The sequence below is a fragment of the Lissotriton helveticus genome, chromosome 7 (assembly GCF_964261635.1).
Source record: "Lissotriton helveticus chromosome 7, aLisHel1.1, whole genome shotgun sequence".
Lineage (NCBI taxonomy): Eukaryota > Metazoa > Chordata > Amphibia > Caudata > Salamandridae > Lissotriton > Lissotriton helveticus.
In genome coordinates, this window is record NC_136068.1 from 433,256,384 (window position 1) to 433,276,600 (window position 20,217).

Here is a 20,217-nt window from a genome sequence, read left to right on the forward strand (position 1 = left end):
CCATGTCGGCTGTCCCCTTGGAGGAAATAAATAAAGAAAGAAAAAGCATCTGTAACACACCCTTGTGTCCTGGTCATCACTGGAGGGGAGGGTGCAGCTCCCTACACCACAGGTAGCTTGCCTCTAAAGGCGATCTCTGTGATGTCTGCAGGCAGGGCCTGGGTTCCTCCTGCTCCAGCCTGCAGGAGGATTGCCTGCGGTTCCTCTCGTGTTCTTCGGCCCGGGCAGGCCATGAGTGCCAAACAGGGAATACAGGCTGGTCGTTGGTGTCAGGACGCTGCACACACTCTCTGCTCCCAGGTGTGTGTTCAACATGGCGAGGCCTCCCTCAGCTCACCTTGGTGGCGTAGCCAGGTATGTGTGGGGTATGGGAGTATCTCCTTGTGAGAAAGTGCCATCTTTCTTGCATAGGTATGCCCCCACTTTTTTCTAAACTGCTGATGTGGTTTGACTGAGTGTGCCCTGGGCTCCTGCCAACCAGGTACGCAGGGCCTGTGTTCCTTCCCTAAAAACTGTGTTGAAACAAAACCTAATTGGCATCTCTGGCCACCTATCAGCTCCTGGTAAATGGTACCCTAGGTACCCAGGGCATGGTGACTAGAGAGGACCCCTAAGGGCTGCAGCACTTATTCTGCCACCCTTAGGGGCCCTGTACCTTGGTACCCACACACTGCCTTTTCAGGGTGAGTGCCTAGGTACAGAACTAAACAAAGAGTCGACATGGCACACATCCCTGTCCACAGACCCACTGCCCTGGCATACATCAGTCACCCCTCTAGCTGGGTGCCCTGTGCCAGTGGTGTGGGCACATGTGCAAGAGCCCTGTGCCCCTACAGTACCCAGGGCCATTCCTGGGCACTGTAAGTGCAGTGATGCCATTAAGAGAATATGGTGTTTGGAGGTTGTCATTACGAACTCCACAGCACCATAATGGCTCCCCTGAAGACTGACAAGTTTGGTACCAAACTTCTCAGCAAATTACACCCACACTGATGCCTGTGTGAGATTTAATGCACATCCTGGGCGAGTTGCTAGGTTCCTCCCCCAGGATGGGCAGGGGGAAGCTTCAAAGGCATACCACCTCTGTGAGCTTCTCCAGACCATTTGCTGTACCCAGCAACCAGCCCCCAACAGTCCTGACCCCCACTCTGGCGGGAAGACTGGAGGGAAAAACTATGTCAGGAAGGGGGGGGTGCCAGCCTGTGCCAACCCCACCCCTCAGGTGGGGGAGGCGAGGTGAAGCACGACCCCGGGCCCCGGCCATCTTGTCGATGGGGAGCCCTGCCCAATCCCAGCTAGGCTCCTGCCCCCCTCCCACAGGAGAGGAGCAGGCTAGGGGGTGTACTTAACCCAGGACAGGGACCTATTGGTCCCTGTCCTTGCCCTACCTGTAACGCCCCTAAATTTAGTTTTTAGGGGCTCCCTGAACCTACCTTCCTCAGATCCCGATATCAAAAAGAAGAAAGAAGATCAAGAAGAAGAAGACCCGCCGAGCAGCTGCTAACAACAGGACAACAACAACTGACTTGGCCCAAGCCCCCCAGCCTGTTGATCCTGGAACCTGCTCCTGCCTAATCCCGGCGACCTCCGCGGTCCGCAACCTTGAGACACCCAGAGGACCTGCCTGCCTTGACCCTCTCGAAGATTGGGACTCCCATCAGCAGAGGCTCTGCTGCAACAACCCACCTGGTGCTCACCAGGAAGCTCCGGACCAGCCCACTTTGCACCTGCCGAGCCCGGGCCGGGCCAACCCAAACCCAGACCACGAGGACGTCCCCCGGCGACTGGGACCCTAAGTCCAGTGCCCAAAGACCCTCCTCGATGAACCAGCCGAAGCCTGCAGACTCAGAACCAGGGGCCACCCCAACTGCGACCAGCCGAGGGTAAGCTTTTCCGACCAACAAAGACACCCTTGCACCCGGCGCCCCGCGGCCCCCTGTGCCTCACTTTGGGGTACCTACCTGTGCTCCAACATCCCAACTTACCTTTGGAAGTGCTGGTTGCCCCTGGATAGTCTCCATCCCCGAGCCTGCAGCCTTTGTTCCCTCTTCAAGATCCTCATTGGATAACATAGAGCGCCCGACGGCTCAAAAGCACCCTGCACCCAGCCGCCCGAGTGCCTATGGCTGTGACCCCTTTGTCCTATCCTACTTCCCCATGCTCTGAGCAAGTGACCAGGAGCCCAGCTCCCAGAGCCCCATGGCCTGCTAGCCATCAGCCACCAACCGAAGGCCCCCTTTCCCTCATTGGATATTATTGGGCCTATCTACCTCTGCACCCGGCCGCCCCTGTGCCACTGGGACTGAACTAACTGTACTCACCTGACCCTGTGGGACCCCTGAGTCTATACCCAGAACCTTAATTTCACCAACCAAGTACTCACCTGGAAACCGGTAACTCACTTACCTGCCATTGGATAACATTGACCCATTTTTGACTCGAAAATTTTCAGTGTGAAGTTTTGAAAACTGAAAATATTGCTATAAAATCAACAAAGTCCGAAATCCAAAGTACTCACCTGTGATCAGGGGAGAAGCCAGTACTGTACCTTTCAGCCCAGTACTGAACCGCAAAAGTAATCCCTAGTGGGTTTACTAGTAATCTGTATTTTCTCCATAGGAACCCATTGTCTGCTTTTCAATGAAATTTCTTCTAAGTGTCTACTTCTGAAAACTGCAATATTCTTTAAAAATCGTACGGAATACTGAAGCGCAATTACCTACCTGTTTTGAGTTAAGCCCCCAGTGCTGGCCCTAGGAGACCAGTACTGGGTTACAAAAGTAACGCGATCATAGTTTACCTGCAACCTGAATTTCTTCCCATTGAATAGCATCGTCAGATTTACATTGAAAAGTTTCTAAGTGTGAACTTTTAAAACAGCTTTATATTCATGAAAATTCATCACAGTAACTAAAACGTTTTTGCTAATCTGGTTTCAGCTTAGACCCCAGGACTAAATCTAAGATCTGGTCCTGGAACTACCAAAGTAATCCATAAAGTAATCAACTGTACTTATCTGTGGAAAACCCATTTAGCTCAATGCTAGAATGTGTTTCAGAACTGTGTTGCTTACTATCTATCCTGTAATTATAGTGTGCACAAACTTTATTGCTCTTTTGCAAAGTATCTACATGAGAGTACTCATAACTTGAAAAGTATATTTTTATAACTGTTGGTTCTAAAAATAAAACAACTATATCTGAGGATATAACAACAATTGGCCTGGAGTTCATTTCTTGAGTGTATGAAACCTTTTGTTGACTGAGTGTGTACAACAAATGCTTTACACTGTCCTCTGGTACTGCCTTACTGCTCGACCAAGCTACCACTTTGGAGAGTAAGGTCAGTTCTGACTTTAACCTCTCTTATACCTCTGGGGTTGGTGGTCTCTATACATACTGTACTTCATCCTAGTCCAGTATATACAGAGCCACTTTCTCACATTGGTGGATCAGCGGTGGGATACAAACTTGCATTTGTTGGACTACTTGGTTACCATCTGATCACACGACAGAACACATAAGTTGCCTTTAGAATTCTGAAATTGGTCTTTTTCCAAAAATACTAAAAGTCTAATAGGGCCTTTCTTAAGTTCCATTAGAATTTTTCAAAAAATAAAAGTCACTACAAGCTAGGGTAGAGGGTTAGAACTATCAGGTTACAATGTCTAAAAAAAAAAACAGCTATTAGTGAAGATAATACAAATCTGGTGGAGGAACTCCACCTTACACCCTACTTGCACCTGGACTTCAAGGAATTGAAGGCCCTATGCAAAGTAAAGAAAATAACTGTAGGTCTGCATCCAACCAAACACTGGCTGAGTATGCAAAAGACCACCCCTCTGAGCAGGGTGTCACCCAGCCAGTGGAAGAAGTAGTGGATGAGGAGGATAACACTGAGGATCCCCCCATCACTCCTAGGGAAGAGGGGGTCCCTGTACCCTTGATTCCAAGAGTCAGCCTCTGGGAGCCTAGGAACCACACAGGTGGACTAGGCCCCAGGGAATACATTGGGGAAAGCACCAGTGAAGAGGACAACTTCCTAGCAAAGTTGGCCAAGAGATTAGACCTAGAGACCAGACTCCTGGCTCTAGAAAAATAAAGAAAAGAGATGGGCCTAGCCCCCATCTCTGGTGGCAGCAATACCAATAACAAGGATAGAGAGCAATCTTATGATCCTAAAATCCCCAAAGGCATTGTCCCTAAATTTGAGGAAGGTGATGACATCACCAAGTGGTTCACAGCCTTTGAGAGGGCTTGTGATATCAGACAACTAAAGAAATCTCTGGGGGGCACTCCTCTGGGAACTGTTCTCTGGTAATTGCAGAGACAGACTTCTGACCCTCTCTGGGCCAGATGCAGGGTCCTATGACCTCATGAAGAAAACTCTGATTGAGGGCTTTGGAACTACTACTGAGGAGTATATAATTAGGTTCAGGGGGGCTCACAAAACCCAGACCCAATCCTGGATAGATTTTGTAGACTACTCAGCAAAGACACTGGATGGTCGGTTAACTGGACACAATGTGCATGATTTTACTGGACTTTATAATTTGTTTATGAAGGAACACATTTTGAGTAATTGCACAAATGAAAAGTTTCATCAGCATTTGGTAGACCTCGGTCTAATTTCTCCCCAAGAATTGGAAAAGGGGGCAGACCACTGGGTCAAGACTCGGGTGACAAGGACAACCACTGGGGGTGACCAAAAGAAAGTAGTCACAAAACCTCCCCAGGGGAAAGGTGGCTAGAATCCCCAAGATAAAAAGTCTGAGTCTTCCAAAGGGCACCAAAAACCTGTGCAGGTGGGTGGGTCCCAAACTACTCCCTATGTGCCTCAGCCCTACCGTAGAAGAAACTTTGATCCTAACAAGGCCTATTGTAACAACTGTAAGACATTGGGACATTTAACTGCAAATAAGAACTGCCCCTACAACAAAGCCCCTAAGGCACCCACTCCAGCTACTCCAGGGACAGTAAATCTACAGATGGGATCAGAGGAGTGTCCAGAGCAAGTCTGGGAATACACTCAAGCTAGTCTAGTCTCCTTGGGGGATATGGAGTTTGCCAGTGTAGCTGGGTGGCCACCCAACTGTAAAACGTATTTACAATATCCCTCCATTAATGGAACTAAAGTAGAAGCCCTGAGTGATACAGGTGCCAGCATCACTATGGTGAAGGAAATGCTGGTTTCCCCAGAGAAATACCTGATTGGGAAAACCTACCCAGTCACCAATGCTGACAGCATTACCACCCAACGCCCTATGGCTATGGTGACATTGAATTGGGGGGAGGTTTCTGGCCTAAAACTAGTAGTGGTCTCTCCACAACTACCAGCTGACTGTCTGCTTGGAAATGATCTGGAATCTGGAGACCTCAGCCTGGACTGAGGTTGAGCAAGTAACCCATGCAGCCATGCTGGGTATCCCTAGACTGGTGTGTGTGCAAACCAGAGCACAGAGCAAAAAGCCAGGTGAACAAGTAGGTTTGGAGCCTGAAAATATGGCCCAACCAACCAAGAGAAAAAGCAAGAAGACTGGGGAACCAGCTTCTACACAGCATACCTCTCAAGACCCCCCTCCTCAGGGAGAGGACTTGGAAACCCTAGAGGGAACTGAGCCCATGGAGCTTGAGCCTTACCAGGTTGGACTCCTAGGCCCAGGGGGACCCACTAGGGAAGAGCTGTGCCCGGGCCAGCGAGAATGCTCTACTCTTGAGAGCCTGAGCAAGTAAGCTGTTTCAGAAGCCAAGGGAGATGTCAGTGGTGCCCACAGAGCCTATTGGGAAGAGGGATTACTGTATGCTGAGGCAAGAGACCCCAAACCTGGAGCGACCAGGAGGGTGGTAGTGCCACAGAAGTACAGGGAGTTCCTCCTAACTTTAGCTCATGACATTCCCCTAGCTGGACCAAGACTTGGGAAAGACTAGTTAGTCATTTCTCCTGGCCCCAGATGAATCAAAAAGTAAACGAGTTTTTGAGCTCTTGTGTTACCTGTCAGGCCAGTGGCAAGACAGGTGGCAAACCAAAGCCCCCCCTGATACTACTACCAGTGGTGGGGATACACTTTGAAAGGGAAGGTGTGGACATTGTGGGTCCACTGGAACCTCCCACAGCCTCAGGGAACAAATTAATTCTAGTGGTAGTGGATCATCACACTAGGTACCCTGAGGCAATTCCCCTTAGGGTGACTGCAGTTCCTGCAGTTGCTAAAGCCCGCCTGGGTTTCTTCACCAGGGTAGGGTTTCCTAAGGAGGTGGTTTCAGACAGGGGTACCCACTTCATATCTGCTTACCTGAAACATATGTGGAAGGAGTGTGAGGTCCAGTACAAGTTCACGACCCCCTACCACCCACAAACCAATAGTCTTGTTGAGAGGTTCAACAAGACATTGAAAGGTATGATTATGTGACTCCCTGAAATACTCGAAAGGAGATGGGATGTCCTGTTGCCATGCCTGCTTTTCGCTTATAGGGAAGTGCCTCAGAAGGGAGTGGGGTTTTCACCCTTTGAGCTTCTGTTTGGCTACCCTGTGAGGGGACCACTTTGTCGTGTGAAAGAGGGTTGGGAGAGGCCTCTCCAAGAGCCCAAACAAAGCATTATGGACTATGTGCTTGGCCTAAGGTCCAGAATGGCTGAGTACATGGATAAGGCATCCAAAAATCCTGAGGCCAGCCAGGAGCTGCAGAAGCACTGGTATGACCAAAAAGCTGTCATGGTTGAATTTCAACCTGGGCAACAGGTGTGAGGCTTGGAGCCAGTGGCACCAAGGGTTCTCCAAGACAGATGGAGTGGCCCTTACCCTATCCTGGAGAAAAAAGAGTGAGGTCACTTACTTAGTGGACCTGGGCATTAGCAGGACACCCAAAAGGATTATCCATGTAAACCGCCTCAAACTCTACAATGACAGGGCTGACCTCACCATGCTGATGGTAACTGATGAGGAACAGGAAGCAGAGAGTGAGCCTCTCCCTGATCTCTCTCTTCCAGCCCAAAAGATGGGTCAGTGGATGGAGTAGTCTTTTCAGACACCCTCACTCCCCAACAGCAGGCTGACTGCAAGCAAGTCTTACAACAGTTTGCTAGCCTCTTTTCCTTGACCCCTGGTGAGACTAGCTGGTGTACCCATGATGTGGACACTGATGACAGTAACCCTGCCAAAAACAAAATCTATCGACAATCAGACCAAGTCAAGGAAAGCATAAAAAATGAAGTCAGCAAGATGCTGGAACTAGGGGTGATTGAACCTCCTGAGAGCCCCTGTGCTAGCCCAGTGGTGCTGGTCCCTGAACCTCATCAACAGGGTGGAAAGAGAGAGATGAGGTTCTGTGTGGACTACAGAGGGCTCAACTCTGTCACCAAGACAGATGCTCACCCTATTCAAAGAGCAGATGAGTTGATAGACAAACTAGGGGCAGCCAACTTCCTAAGCACCTTTGACTTAACTGCAGGGTACTGGCAAATTGGCATGGCCCCAGGAGCAAAAGAGAAAACGGCATTCTCCACCCCTGATGGGCACTATCAGTTTACTGTAATGCCTTTTGGGTTAAAGAATGCCCCTGCCACCTTCCAGAGGTTGGTGAACCAAGTCCTGACTGGGTTGGAATCCTTTAGTGCAGCCTATCTTGATGATATTGCTGTCTTCAGCTCCACCTGGCAGGATCACCTGATCCACCTTGGGAATGCTCTACAAGCCCTGCAATCTGCAGGACTGACTATCAAGGCATCCAAATGCCAGATAGGGCAGGGCACTGTGGTGTACTTGGGCCACCTTGTTGGTGGAGGCCAGGCCCAGCCCTTACAGCCCAAGATCCAGAGCATTCTGGACTGGGCAGCTCCAACCACCCAGACCCAAGTCATGGCATTCCTTGGCTTGACTGGGTACTACAGAAAGTTTGTGAAGGGATATGGGTCCATTGTGACCCCCTTCACAGAACTCACCTCCAATAAAATGCCCAAGAAAGTGAACTGGACTGTTAGCTGCCAAAAGGCTTTTGACACCCTGAAAGAAGCAATGTGCTCAGCACCCATTCTAAAAGCACCAGACTACTCCAAGCAGTTTATAGTGCAGACTGATGCCTCAGAGCTGGGGATAGGAGCGGTCCTCTCCCAGGCCAATGAGGAAGGCCAAGACCAACCTGTTGCTTTTATAAGCAGGAGGCTACTCCCCAGAGAGCAGCGTTGGAGTGCCATTGAGAGGGAGCCCTTTGCTGTGGTTTGGTCCCTGAAGAAGTTGAGGCCCTACCTGTTTGGAACTCACTTCCTGGTTCAAACAGACCACAGACTTCTCAGATGGCTAATTCAGATGAAAGGGGAAAATCTAAAACTACTGAGATGGTCCATCTCCCTAAAGGGAATGGACTTTGAAGTGGAACACCGACCAGGGACTGCCCATGCCAATGCAGATGGACTTTCCAGGTTCTTCCACTTAGACAATGAAGACTCCCTAGGGCAAGGTTAGTCTCATCACCTTTCATTTGGGGGGGGGGGGGGTTGTGTGAGAAAGTGCCATCTTTCTTGCATTGGTATGCCCCCACTTTTTTCTGAACTGCTTATGTTCTTTGACTGAGTGTGCCCTGGGCTCCTGCCAACCAGGTACCCAGGGCCTGTGTTCCTTACCTAAAAACTGTGTTGAAACACAACCCAATTTGCATCTCTGGCCACCTATCCGCCCCTAGTAAATGGTACCCTACGTACCCAGGGCATGGTGACCAGAGAAGACCCCTAAGGGCTGCAGCACTTATTGTGCCACCCTTAGGGGCCCTGTACCTTGGTACCCACACACTGCCTTTGCAGGGTGAGTGCCTTGGTACAGAACTAAACAAAGAGTCGACATGGCACACATCCCTGTGTGCCATGCCCTAAGACCCACTGCCCTGGCATACATCAGTCACCCCTCTAGCTGGGTGCCCTATGCCAGTGGTGTGGGCACAGGTGCATGAGCCCTGTGCCCCTACAGTACCCAGGACCATTCTTGGGCACTGTAAGTGCAGTGATGCCATTAAGAGCATATGGTGCTTGGAGGTTGTCATTACGAACTCCACAGCACCATAATGGCTACACTGAAGACTGACAAGTTTGGTACCAAACTTCTCAGAACATTAAACCCACACTGATGCCAGTGTGAGATTTAATGTAAAATGCACCAGAGGGCATCTTAGAGATGCCCCCCTGAAAACCTAACCTACAATCCACGTCTGGCTGAGTGGCTGCAGAGGCTGCCACACAGCAGACATGTTGCTGTACCCCTGGGTAGGAGAGCCCCGCTCTCCTGGGCCTGCAACAATGCACATCCTGGGCAAGGTGCTAGGTCTCCTCCCCCAGGATGGGCAGGGGGAAGTTTCAAAGGCATACCGCCTCTGTGAGCATCTCCAGACCATTTGCTGTGCCCAGCAACCAGCCCCAACCGTCCTGACCCCCTCTCTGGCGGGAAGACTGGAGGGAAAAACTATGTCAGGAAGGGGGGTGTGCCAGCCTGTGCCAACCCCACCCCTCAGGTGGGGGAGGCGAGGTGAAGCACGACCCCGGGCCCCGGCCATCTTGTAGATGGGGAGCCCTGCCCAATCCCAGCTAGGCGTCTGCCCCCCTCCCACAGGACAGGAGCAGGCTAGGGGGTGTACTCACCACCGGACAGGGACCCATTGGTCCCTGTCTTGCCCTACCTGTAACACCCCTAAATTTAGTAGTTAGGGGCTCCCTGAACCTTCCTTCCTTAGATCCCGATATCAAAAAGAAGAAAGAAGATCAAGACAAGAAGACCCGCCGCGCAGCTGCTAACAGGACAACATCAACTGACTTGGCCCCAGCCCTACCAGCCTGTTGTTCCTGGAACCTGCTCCTGCCTAATCCTGGCGACCTCCGCGGACAGCAACCTTGGGACACCCAGAAGACCTGCCTGCCTTGACCCTCTCGAAGATTGGGACTCCCATCAGCAGAGGCTCTGCTGCAACAACCCACCTGGTGCTCACCAGGAAGCTCCGGACCAGCCCACTCTGCACCAGCCGAGCCCGGGCCGGGCCAACCCGAACCAAGACCACGAGGACGTCCCCCCAGCGACTGGGACCCGAAGTCCAGTGCCCAAAGACCCTCCTCGACGAACCAGCCGACGCCTGCAGACTCAGAACCAGGGGCCAACCCAACCGCGACCAGCCGAGGGTAAGCTTTTCCGACCACTAAAGACACCCCTGCACTCGGCGCCCCGCGGCCCCCTGTGCCTCCCTTTGGGGTACCACCAACCTGTGCTCCAACATCCCAACTTACCTCTCAAAGTGCTGGTCGCCCCTGGAGAGTCTCCGTCCCGAGCCTGCAGCCTTTGTTCCCTCTTCAAGATTCTCATTGGATAAAATTGAGCACCCGACGGCTCAAAAGCACCCTGCAGCCAGCCGTCCGAGTGCAGCTGCCTGTGATCCCTTTGTCCTATCCTACTTCCCCCCTTGCTCTGAGCAAGTGACCAGGAGCCCAGCTCCCAGAGCCCCATGGCCTGCTAGCCATCAGCCACCAACCGAAGGCCCCCTTTCCCTCATTGGATATCATTGGCCTACCTACGTCTGCACCCGGCCGCCCCTGTGCCGCTGGGACTGAACTAACTGTACTCACCTGACCCTGGGGGACCCCTGACTCTATACCCAGAACCTTAACTTCACCAACCAAGTACTCACCTGGAAACCGGTAACTCACTTACCTGCCATTGGATAACATTGATCCATTTTTGACTCGAAAATATTCAGTGTGAAGTTTTGAAAACTGAAAATATTCCTATAAAATCAACAAAGTCCGAAATCCAAACTACTCACCTGTGATCAGGGGAGAAGCCAGCACTGTACCTTTCAGCCCAGTACTGAAATGCAAAAGTAATCCCTCGTGGGTTTACTAGTAATCTGTATTTTCTTCATAAGAACCCATTGTCTGCTTTTCTATGAAAGTTCTTCTAAGTGTCTACTTTTGAAAACTGCAAATATTCTTTAAAAATCGTACGAAATACTGAAACGCAATTACCTACCTGTTTTGAGTTAAGCCCCCAGTGCTGGCCCTAGGAGACCAGTGCTGGGTTACAAAAGTAACGTGATCATACTTTACCTGCAACCTAAATTCCTTCCCATTGAAGAACATTGTCAGATTTACATTGAAAAGTTTCTAAGTGTGAACTTTTAAAACAGCTTTATATTTATGAAAATTCATCACAGTAACTAAAACGTTTTTGCTAATCTGGTTTCAGCTTAGACCCCAGGACTGAATCTAAGATCTAGTCCTGGAACTACCAAAGTAATCCATAAAGTAATCAACTTTACTTATCTGTGAAAAACCCTTTGAACTCAATGCTAGAGTGTGTTTCAGAACTGTGTTGCTTACTATCTATCCTGTAATTATTGTGTGCACAAACTTTATTGCTCTTTTGCAAAGTATCTACATGAGGGTACTCATAACTTGAAAAGTATATTTTTATAACTGTTGGTTCTAAAAATAAAACAACTATATCTGAGGATATCACAACAATTGGCCTGGAGTTCAGTTCATGAGTGTGTGAACCCTTTTGCTGACTGAGTGTGTACAACAAATGCTTTACACTGTCATCTGGTACTGCCTTACTGCTTGACCAAGCTACCACTTTGGAGAGGATGGTCAGTTCTGACTTTAACCTCTGTTATACCTCTGGGGTTGGTGGACTCTATACATACTGTACTTCATCCTAGTCCAGTATATACAGAGCCACTTTCTCACACTCCCTTTGCGGGATCACAACGGGTGCAGCTCCATCACGATCAGGCCGTGCTGCTTTCTTCATGCTCCCCTGCTCTCAGTGGCGGTGTCGCTGGGCCGCTCACCTCAAAATTCGTCTCTGTGATGCACAGTCGCTGCCCTAGCTGAACACACCTGAGAGGTGGGGGCTTGGGTGGGGGCCATGGTGTGCTCACATTACCCTAGTTTTGGCTGTAGACACAGATCGGATCGGCAGCGAGGGTCGGAGAGACTGGGAAACATGTCTCATCCATCCATCATCTCGGCCACGCTCCCCTCTTAACCACATCGATGCTATGCATTTTCCCGCTGTGTGCTGGAATCAACAAAAACACATGTTACATGACGAGCTGGGCTCGTCATGAGCGTAGCAGGAGGCTACTTCATGACGAGCCCAGCTCGTCATGAGTGTGGAAGGGGTTAAAGGAAATTAAAGAGCATACTACACAATTTTTGCTTATTTTCATCCTTCTGAGATAGACAGAAAGTAAAAGTACAAAAGAAGAAGAAAGCCTTTTTAACCAAATTCTTTGATGAAAAGGCCTTAGTGGCGAAGTGGTTGGTTTTAAATGTTTGATTCAAATTTTTATAATTTTTCATCGCTGCCTGTAGGTTTAGTTTGACCTCATAGAATAGTTCACCCTCCAATGTCTTTCTAGTTTTGTGCAAACAATCTGGGTGTCTCTTATGGGGGGTGTTATATCAACAAGCATAAAGGTGAATTTGATTTGAACAATTTGGTGAAAGATGTCAAACCACGCCCAATGTGAATGAGATCACAGTGACTAGATTTTCAAGGTCCTCCTGTGGAGTACTCTCCTTAAGAGAGAGTTTTTTCTTAGACAAGAGGTTGGTAAACTCATCATAAGGTAATTTTGCCCACCAACGAAATTTGCACAGTTGTGAAGTATTACTAGGATGTACTGAATTTACAGCTGACCTCAGGATAAAAAACATAAAATATATCAAAAGATGTTTGGTCCAGGGTAGAGGAACAATATTTCCACATGTCACAGATATTTCAGGGACGAAGATCAGATCAAGCTGATGGAACTTTTATGTGCAAATTGAACTAAATTATGTGCAAATAATGAATGAATCAGTTCAGCTGCAGGAGCATTACTATCAACCATCAGCCACACGTTAAAATCACTGGGGCCGAATCACAGCACTAATCTGAAATAAAATCCTAAATGTACTACTTTCGGTATTCACAGAAGGCATTTAGGTAGTAGTAAAGTTAGGATTCCTAACTTTACGACTACTAAAGGCCTTTTGTGAATACCGAGAGTCATAAAGTTAGGATTTTGTCTCAGTTTACTAGTAGTAAAGTTAGGATTAATGCCTTTTGTGAATACCGAGAGTCATAAAGTTAGGATTTTGTCTCAGTTTACTAGTAGTAAAGTTAGGAATCCTAACTTTACTACTACTAAATGCCTTCTGTGACTACCAAAAGTAGTAAGTTTAGGGTTTTATCTCAGAATAGTTCTGTGAATCGGCCCCTCTTACTGCTAAAAAGTAGCAGTGAAGAAACAGCAACATGTCCAAAGGTATCAGTGAGGTCAATTCTTGAGTTTAGAGGACTACCACCAACGGGAATCCTTGAAGGAGAGTATAATAGAGAAGCTGAGCTAGTCTGCCTGGCAAAAGGTCCTTAACTTTAATGATTTTATGTGAAATGACACATCAGAAAACATCTCTAGCCCTCTAAGCTCTTCTCATAGGTCGAGGCTGATGGAAAACTTGGTAGCTGGTGTACAAGCAGAGACTATATCAGGTGCAGACTCCTCCAAGTCCAGGTTTCCGTGCTAAAAAGTACATCAAGTTTTTCCCAACTATACCATTGTATGATTCATTGGGGAACACACATTCAGTGAACAGCATTGCAAGACATTGTAAGCCATTACAAGTGTCAGCCCGCAGCAAGGTTTGATGAATACAAGAGGCTGAGGTACTAGTGACCACGGTGATAGCTAGAGATCTTTTCATATTGATTTTATTCAAAGCCAATAACTTTTCTCAAGTACATGAGAGAAATGTATTATCATCTATTAGCAGAAATCTATCAAAGCCCACATCCAAACAGGCAACCTGGCAGGCGCAAAGATTTTGTATGTGTTGGGAAGCTGTCATCTGCTCTTCCCTCTATAATTACAGTATTTACAACTGAATTATTTCCGTAGCTAAGATAGCAGGGAAAAATCCTGAGCATTTAGAGTTCTCTTCCAAGACAGAAGAGGTTTCCCCACCTGAGTGGCTGTCTGTGTCAAACTGGTGCAGCCAGTTAAAAGAGAAACACTCTGGGGTACAACCTACAATTATCTGTAAAATGTGGGTTGAATGTCCTTTAAAATTGTGGACAGTGGAAATGTACGGCTAAAGTGTGGGTACACTGCCAGTAAGTGCCCGTTGGCAGGATGCCTTAAAAGACACAAAAGGTCAAATCTCTTCAAACAGATCTCAGCCGCAGACAGTCCTTTGGTCCTCATTCAGGTCCATTATTTTTAATTCAGAGAGCATCCAAAACCAGTCTCGACCCTGCTCCTATATGAATAGTTTAGCTCGAACTGCTAAGCCAAACCCTTCTGAATCAGCACACAAGCAACCCAGACGGATGTATGACATTACAACACATGCTTTTACATCGCATGCTTTTACAACGCAGTTTTTACAACGCATACCATTACAACGCATAGTGCTTTGGGGCGCTGGATAGTGAATAGTTTAATTTACTATTCCAACTCCAGTCCCCGTGGATAGTAGGGAAGGTGTTGGACAGTAAATTAAACCTATTCCCTAACCTAGAGCGCCCCCCAGCGCAATGCGTTGTAATGGTTTGCGTTGTAAAAGTTGCGTTGTAAAGGCACTGCGTTGTAAAAGTTGCATTGTAAAGGATGTTTCCCAACCCATACTGGGTTTAGCGTCGCTGGGCCTCATCAGTGAACCTAAGACATAACCACGTCAGAGACCACAACTTTGCAAACTGGGTGCCATCTGCAGGACTCCAATTCGAACAGGTGTGCCTTCAGAGTGAGTCTGTGGATTTTTCGATTCCCTTTATCTTCCCATTAGCCATCACACCACCCACGACCTCCAGATATATTTCTCCCAACCATTCTAATATCTTCCTACCATAGAAGTCTCTTTCAAATCTACTAGCTTCTCAACCATAAAATATTCTTTACTACACGACCGGCGTCTTGTCTAGTTGCACCTCATGTTGCTGAGTGTTGTATTTCTGTTACAGGGAAGAAGTGGAGGTGCCTTCGAAGAGCTCACCTGACATCACTGACTCTGACCTGGAAAAGGATAGCTTCTCCTGCATCGAGGTACCCTAAGGAAGTGTGTCCCAAGGAGGGAGGTTGGCAGTGTGGGATAGTGCAGAAATATATGGGGGCAGGAATGTGAACGCTGAGGATACGAAAATAAGGACGTTCTAGCAGGAGAGGGCACACAATGAAGGCTCCTCATTTGACGAGCCCGTGGACTAGTTTGTGGTCTCCCAGAAGGGCAGCGACCAGACCCTTCACATTCTTCACCATTCCTGCTCATCTCTAGAGTTGACGTTATTTTTTTATTTTGGGATTTTATAAAGCGCTTGGTTACGCTCCGGCGTTATCGCAAGTTTATGGCGACTTGGTGCCATTAAAGGGTTTGAAATTATAGTGCCACCCATCCAATACAAAGCATACATCATTTTCCACATCCCTAACTCCCTGTCCCTGCCTTAATCAAATGTATCCTGAGCTGGAAAGGTATCACCTGTTGTCTACCAACCGTGAACTGATATACTTTATTGATGAGATGAGAGGTTAATGTACTCTCTTCAGATTGTCTATTCCTTTCAGTGGGGTTTCACAAGTTCACATATTTCTTCCAGAAAATAAAGGCAGCAATCCATCTTGCTTTTCATGGAGAACTGTCAACTGACTATCTCCATCTTCTGAGGTGCAAGTGAGTTACCATTCCAGGATATTTTCCGGAAAGGTTTACAAACGACACTTTATGTGTTCCCACAATCTCTTGCTTCGATCACCCTAATGCATGCTTCGCTCCCACCTCCTGCACTAAATATAGGCTGACATGCACATTGAGCCTTTCCCAGCAGCAAGGTGTTTGCTCCTTCTACCTAAGGTGGTAATCTGGGCTTGGCCTCCTGACATCTATGTGTATGTGCAGAGTCTTGACTGAGGAGGAGGCCCTCAAACTAGCTTTAAAGATCAGCAATACTTCGAAATTGCCTATTTTCATTCCAGGTGTGACAAGAAAAGGAAGGCTGGTTCCTTATCTTCTCTTGAGCATCGTCGCCAATATTTTTGTAGTATTTGTTCAAGGAAGTGAACAAGATTGTAGTAAGAATAAGAGTTTATTCTACTCAAGAGAATAACAGCGACATCAGCCAGGAGTAACAGTCAACTGCCAGGAAGCTTACATTCTAAAACAGAGCACAGAATGTACATAGAACAAGGTTCTTTCTACAAGTGCCTGAGAGGCACAATACACAGAATACTACAGTTTGTTTCAGATCAAGATTTGTTTCTGTGTTCTTACATTTAAGAGAGTGGCAATGACATCATTGCTTTGAGAACAGTTCACAGAACAGACCGAAATTTACAAATTTCTCGCCTTTGACACCACCTGTGTAACACACAGATCATGATACTTAATATAACACCAGCCACAGAAAACTAGTTTAAAATAACTGTCACAGCAACTCCCCATTAACTACTATAACAAAACCCAAGAAGGCACCCGTAATGTTCTTGTTCTTATCCCCTGCAACGACATACTACCTCGAATCACAAAACCATACAGAGACTATGGCTCAGACCTAATCTCTTCAGGAATCCCTGCTATATATCACACTTACAAAGTGACTGCCATTGAGAATAGCTAGTTTTAGGATTCGCACATTACCACAACCTAAGACACACCACTTACACTCAATCAGTACACCATTGACAGTCCTTATGTACATGCACCTAATATATGTCTCATAAAACACAATGTCATGTGACTGCCCATCCTCCCAAAACCCTGAGTGAATAGATAGCATTTAATCAGAAGCATGCAGGCACCAAAGGAAGCCAGAACAGGGACAGAGAGGCAAACCATTAAGGTGGGAAATAGCAAGTGAGGAGGTATTTTGTACTGTTGCTCAGTCTCTCCTCTTCAATGAATTTACCTTGTTCTAGGTATCTACGAACACCTTGGATCTCAGCGTGCAGTGGAGCCGGGTCACCTTGCGGAGGGTATCATCCTTAAAAAGACGAAGTTCGGGAGGGCTGCAACATGGAAGCGTCAGTGATGCCTCTGGGGAAGAAGCATCTCCCTGCCTGCTCTCCCAACGACGAGGTTTGGGACGATCACAGCCTGGAGCGATGAATGAGGTTTGCCTCGAAGACTCACTCCAACATCCTTCCTCTAACAGTCAAATCTCTGACGGAGCACAACCCAGGAGCATCCATAAAACCTGCATCGAAGATTTAACCTTGGCTGTAGGTACCCAGAGGCGAAGTGCAGAAAGACAGCAGCCTGCAGGCGCAGGGGATGGTTCTTTGGAGGACAATTCACTCCCCGGGGCCTCTAAAGGGTTCTCCATGTCCACATTTTATTACCCAAGTAAGGAGCCTGAATTTGTCCTTACACCTTACAATAACCACCACTTTAGCACTGACTATTTGGGGAAGAGGGGCATCACAGACCACTGACAACTGGGTTATGTGAAAAAGGCTGCTTTATTGAAACAGGTGCACATTACAACATAACGTGGGCCTTTGCCATACAAAACTATTGCCTCACTATACATCTTTACTCATCCACGATAAACTACCCCACCCCTAAATTAACCCTCCCCCGATAACATCTTCAATCTTGAATAACATACTTGCATCTGAGCTGCTCAACGGAGAGTGGGACCTCCAAAAACCATTCAATTTTCCTACCTCAACCACCCTTTGAACCTTATTGAACTTCTTACCTAATCTTTTAACTTCCTATGTCGTCCAGGCGTGAACTTCCTACCCGTTCCCTTTCAGCTGAACTTCAGCTCACAAACAATAAACTTCTGTAAATCATGGCAACTTCTCAGCTAACCATTAGTGCACCTGAATCAAATCACAACCGAAACACATCTCTCCTTGTGCACCTGTATATAAAGACCCTCAAATAAGTTCGTTTGGAACCCTAACTGAAGGAACGGGCTGGAGGGGAACAAAAGCTAATGCTAGCTGCCAGCCACCATGCTACCACGGAGGATCTTTATATTTGGGCTATACCATAGCCCAAAGGTAGCCCAAACCCACAGTGCAGTCCTCTGGACTGCACCACTTCCCCAAAGACCCGGGGGGGGAAGACCTCCCTCCACTAGGCTGCCCCCCAAATCCCCATTGTGACCAAAGGAGAGCCCCTTCTCAGCGTAATGCATCAGCTAACCATCATCTCTATCAAGGATCAGTTATTTATGTGAGATGCTAAGCTCAAGAGACCAGACCATCTCATGCACAGGCTCATAAATATCCACAGATCACCTCTCATTCTGAGTTATGAAAAAGCAATGCAAAAGTCTGCACTGTTACACCCTTTTGTTTTCACACCAAGCACTGAAGCGGTCCTCTCAGATCACCTCTCATTCTGAGTTATGAAAAAGCAATGCAAAAGTCCGCACTGTTACACCCTTTTGTTTTCACACCAAGCACTGAAGCGGTCCTCTGGTTGTTTCTTGGTGAGACACAAAAGTAGCAGATACCTAAGATTTGTCAATCAAACAGGGGCCCGCTCCTCTGCTAAGGCAGAGGAGCGTCGCCCCACTGCCTTGAAGCAGTAAAAGAAAGGTAAAAATAAAATGATAATAACAATGTTATTATCATTTTATTTTGATCTCCTGCTGCGGCAGCTTTGCATGAGGGGGCGAGGCTGCAGAGCAGTGGAGAAGTAGGAGAACCCTCCTAAGTGCACAGTGACTGTTTGTCCAGCCCTCTCAGGCCACCCAAAACAGTATGTGTTCCCCATGCAGACTGCATTACAGCCTGCTTGGAGAACATGTCCAGGTCCGCCCGTCCATGGCTGAATTACAGCATTCAGACCAAATGCAACGCTGCATTGCAGTATTGTGATTGGTCAGGGGAGCCTGGTTGTGCTTCCTGTTCCTGGAGTCTGACACAGGAGAGCAGGAGCAGAGAAGTGGGACCCAGCGGCAAGGTAAGTACTTATTTAAAAAAAAAATTACATTGCGACCCATCCTGCCCCCCTTGCCCCTGCACCCCACCTCCTCCACACGCCAGCCCTGCAACCCTCGAGCCATGCCATTTGCCACTGTAATCAAAGTTACCAAACTGAAATATGTTTTTTCCCTGTTCCCCTGGGGCAGGGCTCTCCCATCGTTGCAATCCCCTATGGTCCAACAAATACATTTCCTTTAGATCGCTTGCCCCCCAACACTGATCTTGTCATGCGTGTATGTTAATTAGGAGTTGTTTAGACCTGCCTCAAACAAAACACATTATAATGGGGATTTGAAGAACCTTTACATCCCAGTATTTTAAGCATTAACATTTCCACAACAGCTCCTGTTTTTTTTTCTCCAAAATACAAAAATATTGTGGTCCTAAATATTTAGTTTACATACTTACAGTGTAAATTGCAAAAATATAATTTGCAAAATATCATGACCCTGTATATCAAGATTACATAGGTAATATTATGTATTTAAAAGTATTCAAAATTATAACTTTAGAAAACAAATATTTATCTTAGAATTATTACATATAAATGTGTAAAAAAATATATACACACACCGAAAAAACGAAGGTTAAAGTGACATTATAGTTATATGTATGTGTCAGTGACAACATTAATGTTGTGAACTAAAAAAACACCAGTAATAGTTAGCCGTGCTCACTTTAACTTGTGCCGCCACCATGCACTGATTATCACCTCACACATAACATCAGTCATGACATGTTCTATGGCATCATTTATGACAGCACTGTAGACATCACTATTGGCATCATCCAATGAGTGAGTTAGTTTGTTTTATAGTTTACATAGTGGCGGGTAACTATCATATTACTTTTCTACCTAACTTTTTAGGTCGAGCCTGAGGCAATGCGCAAGCGCTGCTCTGGCGATCTGTTGTAGGTACAGTACGGAGGAGAAGCCCGCCCATATTTTTCATTAGCTTATGTCTTTGTCCATCGTAAATGCTGCTGTCTGATGCCTGAATAGGCTTGTTGGTCCCTCCTTAGTACTGCCATGTTGTCATTTGTATCCTCCTATGGCTACTGGCCTCTTTACTTCAGTTCCTACACAGTAAGCATTATAATCTTTAGTGAGTTTGTCCTACTTGAGGCAGGATGATGTGCTTTGTTTACATTCAGCACGATTTCACTTTTGGAGCTGCTGGGACACTCGCAACCGCTTGTTTTTATTTTATTTTTTTTCAATCGCGGGATTCGTGTTTCAGCTGTAAACATCCTAACCTAA

General features: G+C 47.2%; 1 protein-coding gene across 1 annotated transcript in view; it reads left to right on the forward strand.

The window, feature by feature from the left end:
• LOC144768557 (uncharacterized) overlaps positions 1-20,217 on the forward strand; it is a 258,342-nt gene that overhangs the window by 29,272 nt on the left and 208,853 nt on the right. Inside the window, exons 3-4 of the mRNA XM_078652330.1 lie at positions 14,981-15,062; positions 16,929-17,355. Of these exons, the coding sequence (XP_078508456.1) occupies positions 14,981-15,062; positions 16,929-17,355 (509 nt within the window). The remainder of the gene's footprint in view (positions 1-14,980; positions 15,063-16,928; positions 17,356-20,217) is intronic.